This window comes from Dama dama, chromosome 9 (genome assembly GCF_033118175.1).
Source record: "Dama dama isolate Ldn47 chromosome 9, ASM3311817v1, whole genome shotgun sequence".
NCBI classification, from domain to species: domain Eukaryota; kingdom Metazoa; phylum Chordata; class Mammalia; order Artiodactyla; family Cervidae; genus Dama; species Dama dama.
In genome coordinates this window covers 18,362,678-18,375,463 of record NC_083689.1, presented here as the reverse complement: position 1 = coordinate 18,375,463, position 12,786 = coordinate 18,362,678, and the positions used below count along the sequence as shown (strand labels likewise).

Sequence of the window (12,786 nt, the reverse complement as noted above, 5' to 3'; positions counted from 1 at the left end):
AATTTCCTTTTTCAAAGTTTTGCTTTTCAACATAATTTATGGAATATGGTATGCATACAGAAGCGTGCACTAAACTTCTCTTTTTCTCTTTTTAATTGGTTGCATTATGTGGGATCCCAGCATCCATAACTGTCTTTAAAAATTTTGTCTTTTATGAGGCATGACTGACGTGTAAAATGGTAAGTTAAAGTGTATATCCGGGTGATTTGACATATATATATACTGTGAAAGGATTGCCCCTCATCCAGTTAATGAGCACATCCTTCACCTCATGCTTTTATCTTTTGTGTGTGTGTGTGGGTGTAACAGCAGTTCAGTTCTACTCTCAGCAAATTTCAATTCCTTGATACAGTATTATCAACTGTAGTCACTGTGCTGTATATGAAATTCTTAGCCTTATTTATCTTAACTGAAAGTTTGCACCCTTTTGCTAATCTCTCCCCACTTCCCCCACCCCCCAGCATCTGGCAAACACCTTTCCTACTCTCTGTTTCTATACCTTTGTTGTTGTTGTTTTTTAAAGATTCCACATATAAGTGATAGCATGTGGTATTTAGGGGCTTCCCCTGTGGCTCAGTGGTAAAGAATTTACGTGCAATACAGTAGCTGCAGGAGACCCTAGGTTGGGAAGATCCCCTGGAGGAGAGCATGGCAACCCACTCCAGTATTCTTTCCTGGAGAATCCCCATGGACAGAGGAGCCTGGCAGGCTACAGTCCATGGAGTTGCAAAGAGTTGAACACAACTGAAGTGACTTAGCACACATGTGGTATTTGTCTTTGTCTGGCTCATTTCACTTGGCATAAAGCCCTCAAATTTCATCCATGTTGTTGAAAATTACAGAATTTCTTTTCACATTGGTGGACAATATTCCATTATGTATATGTGTATGTATATATATATATATATGTATATTTATATGTGTGTGCATGCTCACTCAGTCGTGTTCGACTATTTGTGACCCCATGGACTGTAGCCTGCCAGGATCCTCTGTCCATGGGGATTCTCCAGGCAAGAATACTGGAATGGGTTGCCATTTTCTACTCCAGGGAATCTTCCCAACCCAGGAACTGAACCCTCATTTCCTGCATTGGCAGGTGGATTCTTTACCCCCGGGGAAACCATATGTATAAAGGAATCTTACATCTTTATCCATTCATCTGTTGACAGACACTTGTTTCCATACCTTGGCTACTATGAATAATACTGAAACTGACATGGGAGTGCAGATGCCCTTTTTTGTCATTTTGCTTTACAACACTCTGAAGTATATGAGACATACGAGGAATTCCCTGGTGGTCCAAGGGTTAAGACTCCTCACTTTCACTGCCAAGAGCCTGGGTTCTATCCCTGGGTGGGGAACTAAGATCCCACATGCTGTACCGCACAACCAAATACACAGAAGAGTGTACCTACCTTCTCCCTCTTTTTTCTTACACTGTCTGGGTATCAGGGCTTCTCTGGTGGTTCAGACAGTAAAGAATCCGCCTGCAGTGTGGGAGACCTGGGTTCCCTCCCTGGGTTGGGAAGATCCCCCGGAGGACGGCATGGCAACCCACTCCAGTATTCAGTAATCCACAAAGAGTCGGACACTACTAAGTGACTAAGCACACGTCTGGGTACAAGCAGTCTAATTTTCAGTTTAACTGATCAATTAATTTTTTTTTTTACCACATGGCTTGTGGGAATCTCAGTTTCCTGACCAGAGACTGAACCTGGGCCATGGCAGCGAAAGCCCCAAGTCCTAACCACTGGACCGCCTGTGAATTCCCTCAACATAACTTATTGTTGGAATAGGGCAAATATGTACATGTTACAAAAGTCAAAAGATACAAAAGCACTCACAGAGTGAAAGCTGTGTCCCTCCCATGCCCTGTCCCCTATCTTTCAGTTCCTCTCCCAGGAAATTTATCAGTTTCTTCTTTCTGTAATACTTTAGATATTCTGAGCAAGTACGTGTGCATGCTAAGTCGCTTCAGTAGTGTTCAGTTCTTTGTGACTCTATGGACTGTAGCCCGCCAGGCTCCTCTGTCCATGGAATTCTCCAGGCAAGAATACTGGAGTGGGTTGCCATTTCCTCCTCCAGAGAAAACTTCCTGACCCAGGGATTGAACCCAAGTCTCTTGCAGCTGCTACGTTGCATGAAAATTCTTTACCACTGAGCCAGTGGGGAAGCCCTGAGCAAGTATAGTAGAACATCAACTTGGGACAGGGAGTTTTATCTGTTTTGTTTCCTGATATATCTCCAGCCATGTGTGTCTGGCACATGGCAGGTGCTTACTGTATTGTGATAAGTAAACATATAAGCAGATGATGTATTCATTTCCACAAATAGTGCCTTTCTGAACATAAGTTCCATGAAGCGGAGGACTTTTTTCCCTTTTCTGTTCACTGCTACGGCTGTGCGTGGGTCACTCAGTTATGTTTGACTCTTTGCGACCCCATGGACTATAACCTGCCAGGCTCCCTTGTCCATAGAATTTTTCCAGGCAAGAATATGGGAATGGGTTGCCGTTTCCGAAGGAGTGAGGGACATATTGTCTAGTCCCTGATTTCACACACACACATCAGTAAATGCTTCCTCTCTGCAGACAGGCACACAGAGATGCCCAGGAAAAGCTGAGTGAGGAAAAAATGGGAAACTAAAGAACTGGCTAGGACTTCCCTGGCGGTCCAGTGGTTAAAACTTTGTACTTCCACTGCAGGGGGCATGGGGTTTGATCCCTGGTTGGGGAATTAAGATCCCTCAAGGCTCAGCCAAAGGGGAAAAAAACCAAAACAAAACAAACAAACAAAAACCTGGATATAAGACTGGGAACCAACTTGAAAAGCAATAATTAGCTTGGGCCTGCTGGTCGACCGCAAGGAGCATACTCCATGGACAGAGGCGGTGGAGGCTGCTGAGTGCTCCCAGTCTTCTAAGGCAGATGGCCCAGGGCCTCAATTCTGGGGCCTTATCGAGGCAAAAACCAATCCATTCTTTGTGGCAGGGCCTAGCAATTACTGGGCTTCCCTGGCTCAGTGGTAAAGCATCCACTCGCCAGTGGGTCCTGGGTCAGGAAGATCCCCTGGAGAAGGAAATGGCTACCCACTCCAGTATCCTTGTTTGGGAAATCAAAATCCCAAGGAGGAGCCGCGGGCTACAGTCCATGGGGTTGCAAGAGTCGCACACCACTTAGCGACTAAACCACCGCCATCATCTAGCACATAATAGGAACTTGCTTATTTGTTGGATGAACACATAGCGGGCGCTTAATGCCTATTTGATGTGTTGACCTTAGTAGGTGCTTCGTGGCTCCCTGCTGAATAAGTAAGGCAATTCCTTGCCCTCCTGCAATTCCAGGATCCCAGGCAGGGGCCAAGAGTATATCTGCAATCCAAGACAGTTATTTCAGGTCGAGGCCACCTGGGCAGGAGCGACTGGACAGTACGGGGCTGCGCGACGTCATGCGCTGGCCGGTTCTCACGGGTGGGGGCTGGGAGGGGGCAGGGCTGTAGGTGGGGGTGCGGACAAAGGGACCCTGCGCGCCTCCCCCACGCCCGCCCTCGCGCGCGCCCCGCTGAGCTGATCACATCTGGAATTCATTGCTGCAGCCGCCGGCCGGAAAGGAGGCGGAGACAGGGCGGGGCGAGTGGGGGCCAAGGCGGCTCTTCCCTCCGTGCCCCTGAGTCCCCAGTCCCCAGCCCCGGGACGCAGAGGAGCCCGGCGGGCAGTCCCAGCCCCTGCCGCGGCCGTCCCGGGGGACGCAGGCGCCAAAGCCCCTCCGGCCCGGGCAAGGAGCCGGGTCGGCCTAGCCAGGTGAGCGTGCGTGGCGAGGGGGAGGCAGAAAGGGCGGGCCCCGGTCCCCGGAGGTCTCGGATCCGAGCTAGGAAAGCCCGCCAGGGGTCGGGGGCTCCCGGGGCGCGCACGCACTGCCGGTCCTCCGGCTGCACCCAGGGAGTGGTCATCGTGCGCTCTCTCCACGACCTTAGGAGGCCCCATTGCCTTGGCCGCGAACCCCCAGACCGAGTTCCCCGCCTTCTCCAGCGGCAGGAAGTTGGCCGGGAAGAGAAGGCGGAATCCAAGCGCTTTCGGTCGGAGACTGGGAGGCTGGATGCCGTGCCCCCCGGACCAGGGGTTTGGGGACTGTATATGGGGGAGGGGAGGACGCCCCTCTTTGCTGACTCCGGCTGGACGAGGGCGAAAGGTGCTGCGCGCCGCGGTACAACCAAGGGGCGGGGCCCCCGAGGAGGGCAGATGCCCACCTCCTGCGCGTCTGGTCCTCTGCCTCAGTTTCCCTGAGTAGCTCATCTCTTCCAATCCTCCGCCCTGTCCCCCGTGGAGTCGTGACTTTGTTCTGAAGGGAAAGTGAACCTGACTGCGTGGCTTCGGCGCCTCTTCTTTCCCCTGGGGCCTGGGGAAGGGGCGCGGGCCCAGGCACGCGTGGCGCGGACCCCGCGCGGTTCTGGGCCCAGACAAGCGTGGGAACCTCGCCCACTCCTTCGGGCACGAGTTGACTCACCGGGGATTTCCATCCCCTCACCAGACTCTGCCCTAGTCAGACACTCCAGGCGCCACGCGCTGAGCCCACGGTGTCCCGCGTGGAGCAACACGGGCGCGGCGCTCGCGGCGCAGCTGTCGCTGGGCCCTCTCCCCGCCTCTCCCCAGTCCTCTGGGAAGATCGAGGCGGGGCCCCGGGCTGGATGCACAGGCGTCCCCCACCCCCACTTGGAGACTTGGGGGTCCCCTGCGTGTGGCTGTCGCGGAAGAAAGGAGGCTCGGCCCCAGAGGCAGCCAGTGTGGATACCGTGCATTCCACCGCCAGATAAGGAGGCCGAGACTACTGCCTGAGGGCGGGGGCGGGTTGTGCTGTGTCTCCAAGGAGACGCTGGGCTTCGCCTGGTGGGGGTGGCCTGCCCGCGGACCAGAGGTGGCTGTCGCCTCCTTTACTGTTGTCTGAGCCAGGGCTGAGTTTAGGAGCTTCCACCCTCCGGGGCCCTCGTTCACTTGTTCATTCATTCATCTATTCATCCATCCATCCATTCATCCATCCATCCCACACATTTTCTGAGTGCTTTCTAAGTATGCCAGGCATCCTTCCAGGGGCTGAAGGATTTAGCTGCTGGCCTCTGACACACATTCAACCATGGAAGTTGACAAAAAAACAAGAAATACAATGATAATTTCTGAGATTGGCGAGTGCTGTGAATATAGTAAAAGACGCTGTGATAGAAAGGGCCTAGGGAAGGTGGCTAGGATAGCCTAGTGGTTAGAGGCCACTAAACAGAAACCTGAAAGAGGAAGGCCATGCCAGGTGAAGAAACAGCAGAGGCAAAAGCTCTTAGGTAGGCATGGGGCTGAAACGTGAGAGGCCAGTGTGGTCCAGTGGAATGGCTCTGGGGGAGAGTGGGATGAGTGGAGGTGGGCAGGGGCCACTTTGGATACTGGGGAACCAAGGAAGAGTTTGGAGGTGAGGAGTGACATATTGAAGCTATAAATTTAAAAGCTCCCCCTGGCTGCTTCATGGAGAATGGCAGTATAGGGGGTCATGGATGCATGCACGCGAGCTTAGTCGTGTCTGACTCTTTGTGACCCCATGGACTGTAGCCCGCCAGGGATTTCTTCGGCAAGAATACTGGAGTGGGTTGCCTTTTCCCCCTCCAGGGGATCTTCCTGACCTGGGGATTGAAATGCAGGCAGATTCTTTACCACCGGGCCCCCTGGGAAGTAGAGGGCAACTGAAGGGAAACTGAGCCCAAGGGGATACCCTAGGGCGAGGGGCATGGGACCTGTGAATGCCCAGAGGATCAGTAACCACAGGGCATGCCTTCATAGAACTTGCGGGAGGGGCTTCTGGAAGCCACTGAGACTTCCTCCTGCCTTCCTCTCTCCTAATCTCCCCCTGAACAGTCTTGGTGTGTCTCCCTTTCCTTCCCTCCAAACCCCATCGCTTGTCCCTCTTGCTTCAGGCCTGGCCATTCCCCAGTGCTGAACCTAGTGACCACTTACTGAGCATCTGGGAGGTGACTGCCTTGATGAAGGTGAAGAGGAGTCAGGCCCTGCGTTAGCCACGCCTGGGAGCCTGATGCAGGGAGGGGAAGCAGGCCAGGCCTGTATTTACCTCAGGGTGACTGTGCCAGCTCCAGCCTCCAGACCCTGGTTCCTCTTTCTGGGAATCGTGAACCTGCCTTAGGCGACGTCCTAGTGGAGAAGAAAGAGGCACTCCTCTTCTCTAACTAACCACCCTTCCTTCTGAGGCTATAAGAAGTGAGGGTAGTCTCCCAAGGAAGAAGACGACATTTTGGTCAGTCCCTGGGGTATGAGGACTGAAACCACTTCTTATTTCTCTAGGAATCGGCCATAAATCTTTCTCTGGGCCACCAGACAGGAGAGGGGTTTGAGGGGCGGTGCAGGGGGCACACCCTGGGCTTCTAGCCCACCAGCAAGGGTGCTTCCCAGACCTGCCACGGGCCCTCGATTCTCAATTATGATCCCCAGGAGGGGGCCAGTAGGCCAGGGCAGCCCGAGGGTGACTGGTCGGGGTGACCCAGCGGTCAGGCTGTGGTTCAGACTCTCCCGGGGGACATCCACACAGTCTTAACAAATGTCCTCGAAAAGAAATGAGCTCCAACCGCCTGGAAAGGGCCGGCTCAGTAGTGCAAGCCATAGAGCGCCCCCAACTGGACCAATCAAATGTTGAGGATGCAAAGCTCCGGCCAATAGTCCTGAGTTGCTCAAAACTCTGAGATTGAAAATGAGCCAATCAGAGCGCGGGACTGTTTCTGGCCGGACTGTCGGTCTGGGAAGGCCCAAGACTTGGGCCAAGCCCGCTGCAATGGGCAGAGGGCATCGGGGCGCCTGGGCCCCGTCCGGCAGGGGAACAAGGGGCCTCTGTGTGGCCATCTGGGCGGAGCGACAGTCCCTGGGGATGCGCACAAGCCTTTCTCTGTTCCCAAACTAGGACGGATGTCCTTTTGCCCAGGGGGAGCAGCTGCCTCTGTCAGGCCCGGGGCCAGGGCGCCCCTCCGAGGGGGTGTCCGAGACTGAGATGGCTGGACGACCCCGGAAGCCCCTCATCATTCCCAGGCTCACAGAGAACCGGCCTAACCAGCCTTTTCTGGAACCGGTGCTCCTGGCATGCACGTGTGGTCCTTGCAAGGCATGTTTCCAGGGACTTGGGGAGGGCTGTTCCCGCGCCCTCCCACTCCATTAACTAACTGCTGGTCTGGAGCTTCCTCCTGGCCCCCCTTGTGGCCCCCGTGAAAGGCACACCCTACACCAGTTCCTCTGAGACCACCTCCCGGCCCCCGCCCCAATTCCCAAGCTGGGGAGAGGCCATGGTATTGGCCTCTCACCCTCTCTGCCTACGCGCTCCTTCCCGCCCCCTCCCCCCACGGCTCAGTTTTCCTTGGCAGAGGGGTGACTCAGGCTTTCATGGAAGGGAATACCGTCCCCTCCTCTTCCCCGCGGGGCTGAACGCCCCCTCACCACTCACATGACTTTGCCCCAGCTGCCCCATCCTCCCAGCCAGGACCTCCCAGACGGGTCTCCTGTGGCTCCCCCATCCCATCATCCCCTCCCAGCCTTCCCCACACCGGATGTGACTGGAGAGCAAGGACTCCACCCTGTGTGTTCCAAGGCTCTCACATCTGGATTTCATCCTGGCTGGGGAGGGGGGTGCCACGGGGGCCCTGCCCACCCGGCTAAGACCCTGTGTCCCAGGGCAGGGCTAGATGGTGCTGATGAGAACAGGCTGTTGTGGACTTGTGCCCAGCTGGCTCCCTCGGCATCCCCTCCCAAAAGACTGGGAAGAAGGCACCTAGTCCCTCCCTATGGCATGGCAGGAAGAGGGGAGCTAATAATATAAGCTAATATTTATTGTGTGCCTGCTATGTGCTAAATGTGCTGCAAGTATCATTCAACAGGATTTTCCCATCACCCCTCTGAAATGGGCTTTCTTCTCCCCATTGCACAGATGAGGCCACTGAGACCTAGAGACCAAGCATCAAGTGACTTGGTCCAGCGTTCCACACCATGTCAGATGTGGGAGTGGGGCTGATCCCTGGATTGCCTGCAAGGTCTATGTCCTTGAAGATGATGTGACCTCTGTGATGCTCAAACCTTGGGGCCGCCCAGGTGTCTCCCCAAAACCTTATCTCGGGAACACCCAGGGCCTCTAGGCTTAAACCCAGCCTGAAATCCAGAGCAGTGGGTGGTAATGAGCAGGGGATGGTGCTATCAGCGACCAGCATCTCGCTGACCCAGGTTGGCAGGCGGCACGGGGCCCGAGGCTCCAGTGTATTCGAGAAAGGAGACAAGCCTCCAGGTTCTGACTAAGACTCCCTGTCTGGGTGGGTGGGTAAGGCTTCCAGAAGTCCACTTCACATCTCTCATGCCCGTTAGGGGAGCTTCTGTTCCTTTGCAAGACGCTGTAGCCTAGAGGTTTTAGTCGCTTTGGAGTGGGTCTCTGAGGCTCTGCCACTAAGTAGTTTTGAGGCTTTGGGAAAGTGAATTGACCTCTCTGGGTTTCCCATTTGTAAAGCAGTGCTCATTTGCTCAATCGCTCAGTCGTGTCTGATTCTTTGTGACCCTGTGGACTGAAGCCCGCCAGGCTCCTCTGTTCATGGGATTCTCTAGACAAGAATACTGGAATGGGTTGCTATGCCCTCCTCCAGGGGATCTTCCCGACCCAGGGATCGAACCTGCGTCTCTTGCCTCTCTTGCATTGTCAGGCTGATTCTTTACCACTAGTGCCACCTGGGAAGCACCCCCATTTGTAAAGCAGAGATGATGATAATTCTGACTTCATGTGACAGAACTGGAATGTGAACCACAGCCCAGTGCAGAGTCAGCCCAGGCTGCAGCCACAGCACTGACCTGTCTGTCTGTCTGTCTGTGTTTTCTCTCTGCAGCATCAACAGCCCCATGGCCCCAGCTGGCTACTGAGCCCCACCATGGGCAGCGTGTACTCAGAGTACCTAAGCTCCAGCAAGGTCAGGGAACACTATAATTACACCAAGGAGAGTCCCGACACGAAGGATACGCCCTCCCGTCAGGTGGCCTCGGCCCTCATCATCCTCCTGTGTTGTGCCATCATAGTAGAGAACCTCCTGGTGCTCATCGCAGTTGCCCGCAACAGCAAGTTCCACTCGGCCATGTACCTGTTCCTGGGCAACCTAGCGGCGTCAGACCTGCTGGCGGGCGTGGCCTTCATAGCCAATACCTTGCTCTCTGGTTCTGTCACACTAGGGCTGACGCCTGTGCAGTGGTTCGCCCGCGAGGGCTCTGCCTTCATCACGCTCTCCGCCTCTGTCTTCAGCCTCCTGGCCATCGCCATCGAGCGGCACGTGGCCATCGCCAAGGTCAAGCTCTACGGCAGTGACAAGAGCTGCCGCATGCTGCTGCTCATCGCGGCCTCATGGCTCATCTCGCTGGTCCTCGGCGGCCTGCCCATCCTCGGCTGGAACTGCCTGGGCCACCTGGAGGCCTGCTCCACTGTTCTGCCGCTCTACGCCAAGCCCTACGTGCTCTGCGTGGTGACCATCTTCTCGGTCATCCTGTCGGCCATCGTAGCTCTGTACATCCGCATCTACTGTGTGGTCCGCTCCAGCCAGGCTGATGTGGCCGCCCCACAGACACTCGCCCTGCTCAAGACGGTCACCATCGTGCTGGGTGTCTTTATCTTCTGCTGGTTGCCCGCCTTTAGCATCCTCCTCTTGGACTATGCCTGTCCGGTCCGGACCTGCCCCATGCTCTACCAGGCCCACTACTTTTTTGCCTTCGCCACCCTCAACTCGCTGCTCAACCCGGTCATCTACACGTGGCGCAGCCGGGACCTGCGGCGGGAGGTGTTACGGCCGCTGCAGTGCTGGCGGCAGGCGGCAGGGGTGCAGGGGCGGCGGGACGGAACCCCGGGCCACCACCTCCTGCCCCTTCGCAGCTCCAGTTCCCTGGAGAAGGGCATGCAGATGCCCACGTCACCCACATTTCTGGAGGGCAACACAATGGTGTGAGGGGCAAGTGGGCTGACAGCCAGGCCACCATGGCAGAGTTCCGTGGAGAAGCTCCGGGGACCTGGGACAGAAATGGGGCTGTGGGGGGGCAGGGATTGCCAAGTAAGATGCCCCCATTCCACAGACCTGGGTGATGCTGAAGATTTTTCATGCTTGGGACGGTCAACTGAGGCTTTGACCAGTCAGATGGCACAGCAGCAAGCAGGGTCCTGGGGCTCAGCATGGTGACCTCTTTGAAACTGGATTGTGGGGAGGACCGGGGACGGGGGTGGGGTGGGGGAACCTGGAAAGGACCTGAGTGACAGCAGGCAGGTGCTCGAGTGGAACACAGCATAGGAGCCATTTCCAACCCCAGATGAAGAATGTCAACATGTCGCCTGACTCTCCGCCCTGTTTCTGACTCCCCTCTCTGAATTTACCGTCCCCCCTTGCCACCTTCTTCTGGCCACCTCAGAGCCTACTCCCCTGGAACCACTGCATCCTGAGGGGCTGGAGATCTCCTCTCTGATCTTTCTGGGCAGCCCTGGGGCAAACAGTTCCTGGCCTCAAATCCACAGCTTCCCCAAATGTCACCAGCTGCCACTCTGGCAACTTCTTCCCTTTCTTTTCTTATTCTACAGGAGATGCCAGGAAACCACGTGGGGGCGGGGGGGACTAACCCCCACTCTCAGACCTCGTTGGCCAGATTGCACTACTGGGGGCTCAGAGGAGTCACCCAGGGCTGGGAAAACTGGTCTGGGGGCCTGAGGAGGGCTCTCCCAGTGGGGCAGGGTGGAATAGGAGAAAGTGCCAGGGGAGCTGTTGACACCATACCTCCAACCCCCCATAAAATAACCACCCGCCCTCAAGCGCCACTCACTTCCAGACCCACCAAGGTACCCAGTCTAGGGCAGGACAGCCTTGAGCCCCCTGTGCCTCCTTCCCAGCTACACCAGGTGGAGCACGGGGGTGGGGGTATCAAGGACAATGGTGGGATGCCCTCTCTTAACCCACTCCAGAAGGACTTTGCTAAATCTGTGGATGGAGGGAAGGGGTATTGCGGTACAAACATATATTTATGCGCGTCTGTCAGTGTCTGTGTGTGCGTGTGTGTGTGTGTGTGTGTGTGTGTGTATGTGTAATATATGTGGTTCCCTCCCCTCGCCATGTCTCCCAGGATGCATGCTATTTTGTCTCCTCTTGTCTGTATTGAAGCTGCCAAAGAGAGGTCTGGTCCTGCACCGACCCCTTTGTCATTGCTGGCTTATCTCCCCGCTGGAGAGCTGGGGTGCAGTTCACCTAGGGGGTGGGGGGAAGGAACCCTCATGCCTGAAAGTGATTTCTTGTGACTGCAAAGGCTGGGGGAGGGGATCTCTGGGGGGGCAAGGAGCCAGTTGGGGGCTCGTCTCCCCTTACACAGCTCCCCAGATGCCCCTCCTGCCTGAGACTCAGGCCCAGGCCAATAAACGGTTCAGTGTCTCTTTCTGGTGGTGGTTGTCTTTTGAGGCTTAAGGCGGCGGTTGCCCCATTAGCACCCTGGGGGTGGGTGGGGGCAGGGAGGGTGGCTGCTATCCAGACCACTCATCCTTTTCCAGCCTTCTGGTTCATTCTTTCCCCCACCCCTCGCCCTGTCAGAGCCAGGATCTCAGAGCCAGGATCTCAGCGGCTTCTGAGAAAACCGGGTAAATGCTGACGTCCTCCCCACCCCCGGGCAGTTGTCTGGCCCCTCCCAGTGATTGATTAGTCCCAGGACCTCTGCCCATCCTTCAGAGAGAAAGTCTGGCAGGTGGTGGGGAACCCCTTTCTTCATCCCAAGTGTACATTCCTCCCAGGCAGCTGGAGAGATGGTCTTGGGAGACACAGATTCAGATACCCCTCTAAAGCCCAGTGTTCCATAAGTGAATGGCCAACCTCATCATGCACTTTCTTTTTTCCCCCCTTAATTATTTATTTGGTTATGCCAGGTATTAGTTGTGGCATGCAAGATCTATCTTTGTTGTGGCATGCAAGATTTTTAGTTGCAGCATGTGAACTCTTAGTTGCAGCAGGTGAGATCTAGTTCCCCGACCAGGGATAGAACCCTGGGCCCCCTGCATTGAGAGCATGGAGTCTTAGCCACTGGACCACCAGGGAAGTCCCCAGCAAGCACTTTCCAGGCAAGAAGACAGAATCCTCGGGAGGCAGGAGTTACTGATAAACTCCTTTTATGGAGATGAGGATTCAGAGAATTTAAATGAGCAGCTTAGGGTTCACACAGCTGGTTGGGACAGTGCCTGGCTGGATTTTTTTTTTTTCATTAATCATAAATGTTCCTGTCTGGATTTGAACTCAGGCGGGCTGACTCCAGATCATACCAGTTCCACCAGTGGACCAGAGAAAGGATCCTCAATCCCCTCTTTGCCATGGAAGGAGTGGGGAGTGTGGGCAGCCAGGCCCCACCAGCTCCCCCTGCCCCACCCCCCCCAGATCCAGGAGATGCCCAGCTGGGATGCAGCTGAAAAGTAGCTCCGTAACTGGGCTCCAGGATGACACTCCCTTCTTTGTCCACAGGCACAGGGCCCAGCGGATCCTTTGAAAATAGATCTGGAGCTTTGATGGGGAACCCGGCCCTCAAGCCGAAGCTCTGCCCAGCAACACCTACACAGAGCTAGGGCAGCCAGTGGAAGAGAGGAGTGGAGCGGATGGTGGCTAGAGATGGAGACCCCCCCCCCCCCCCGCGCGCGCGCGCGCACACACACACACACACCTGCCCCCCTCAGAATTCTTCCTCCAGCAGTTCAGAGACAAGCTCAGTTTGGAGGTTGGGAGGAGGTTG

At 55.5% G+C, this 12,786-nt stretch overlaps 1 protein-coding gene across 1 annotated transcript; it reads left to right on the top strand.

The window, feature by feature from the left end:
* The first annotated feature begins 3,615 nt into the window (after positions 1-3,615).
* Positions 3,616-11,455, top strand: S1PR2 (sphingosine-1-phosphate receptor 2). The gene is made up of 2 exons (XM_061150269.1): positions 3,616-3,798; positions 8,892-11,455. Exon 2 carries the CDS (start codon positions 8,934-8,936, stop codon positions 9,990-9,992), a length of 1,059 nt encoding a protein of 352 aa, XP_061006252.1. The 5' UTR covers positions 3,616-3,798; positions 8,892-8,933; the 3' UTR covers positions 9,993-11,455.
* The last annotated feature ends 1,331 nt before the right edge of the window (positions 11,456-12,786 follow it).

What these genes read in the sequence shown, in the direction of transcription:
- S1PR2 (XM_061150269.1), top strand. Translation starts at nt 8,934, where the DNA reads ATGGGCAGCGTGTACTCAGAGTACCTAAGCTCCAGCAAGGTCAGGGAA.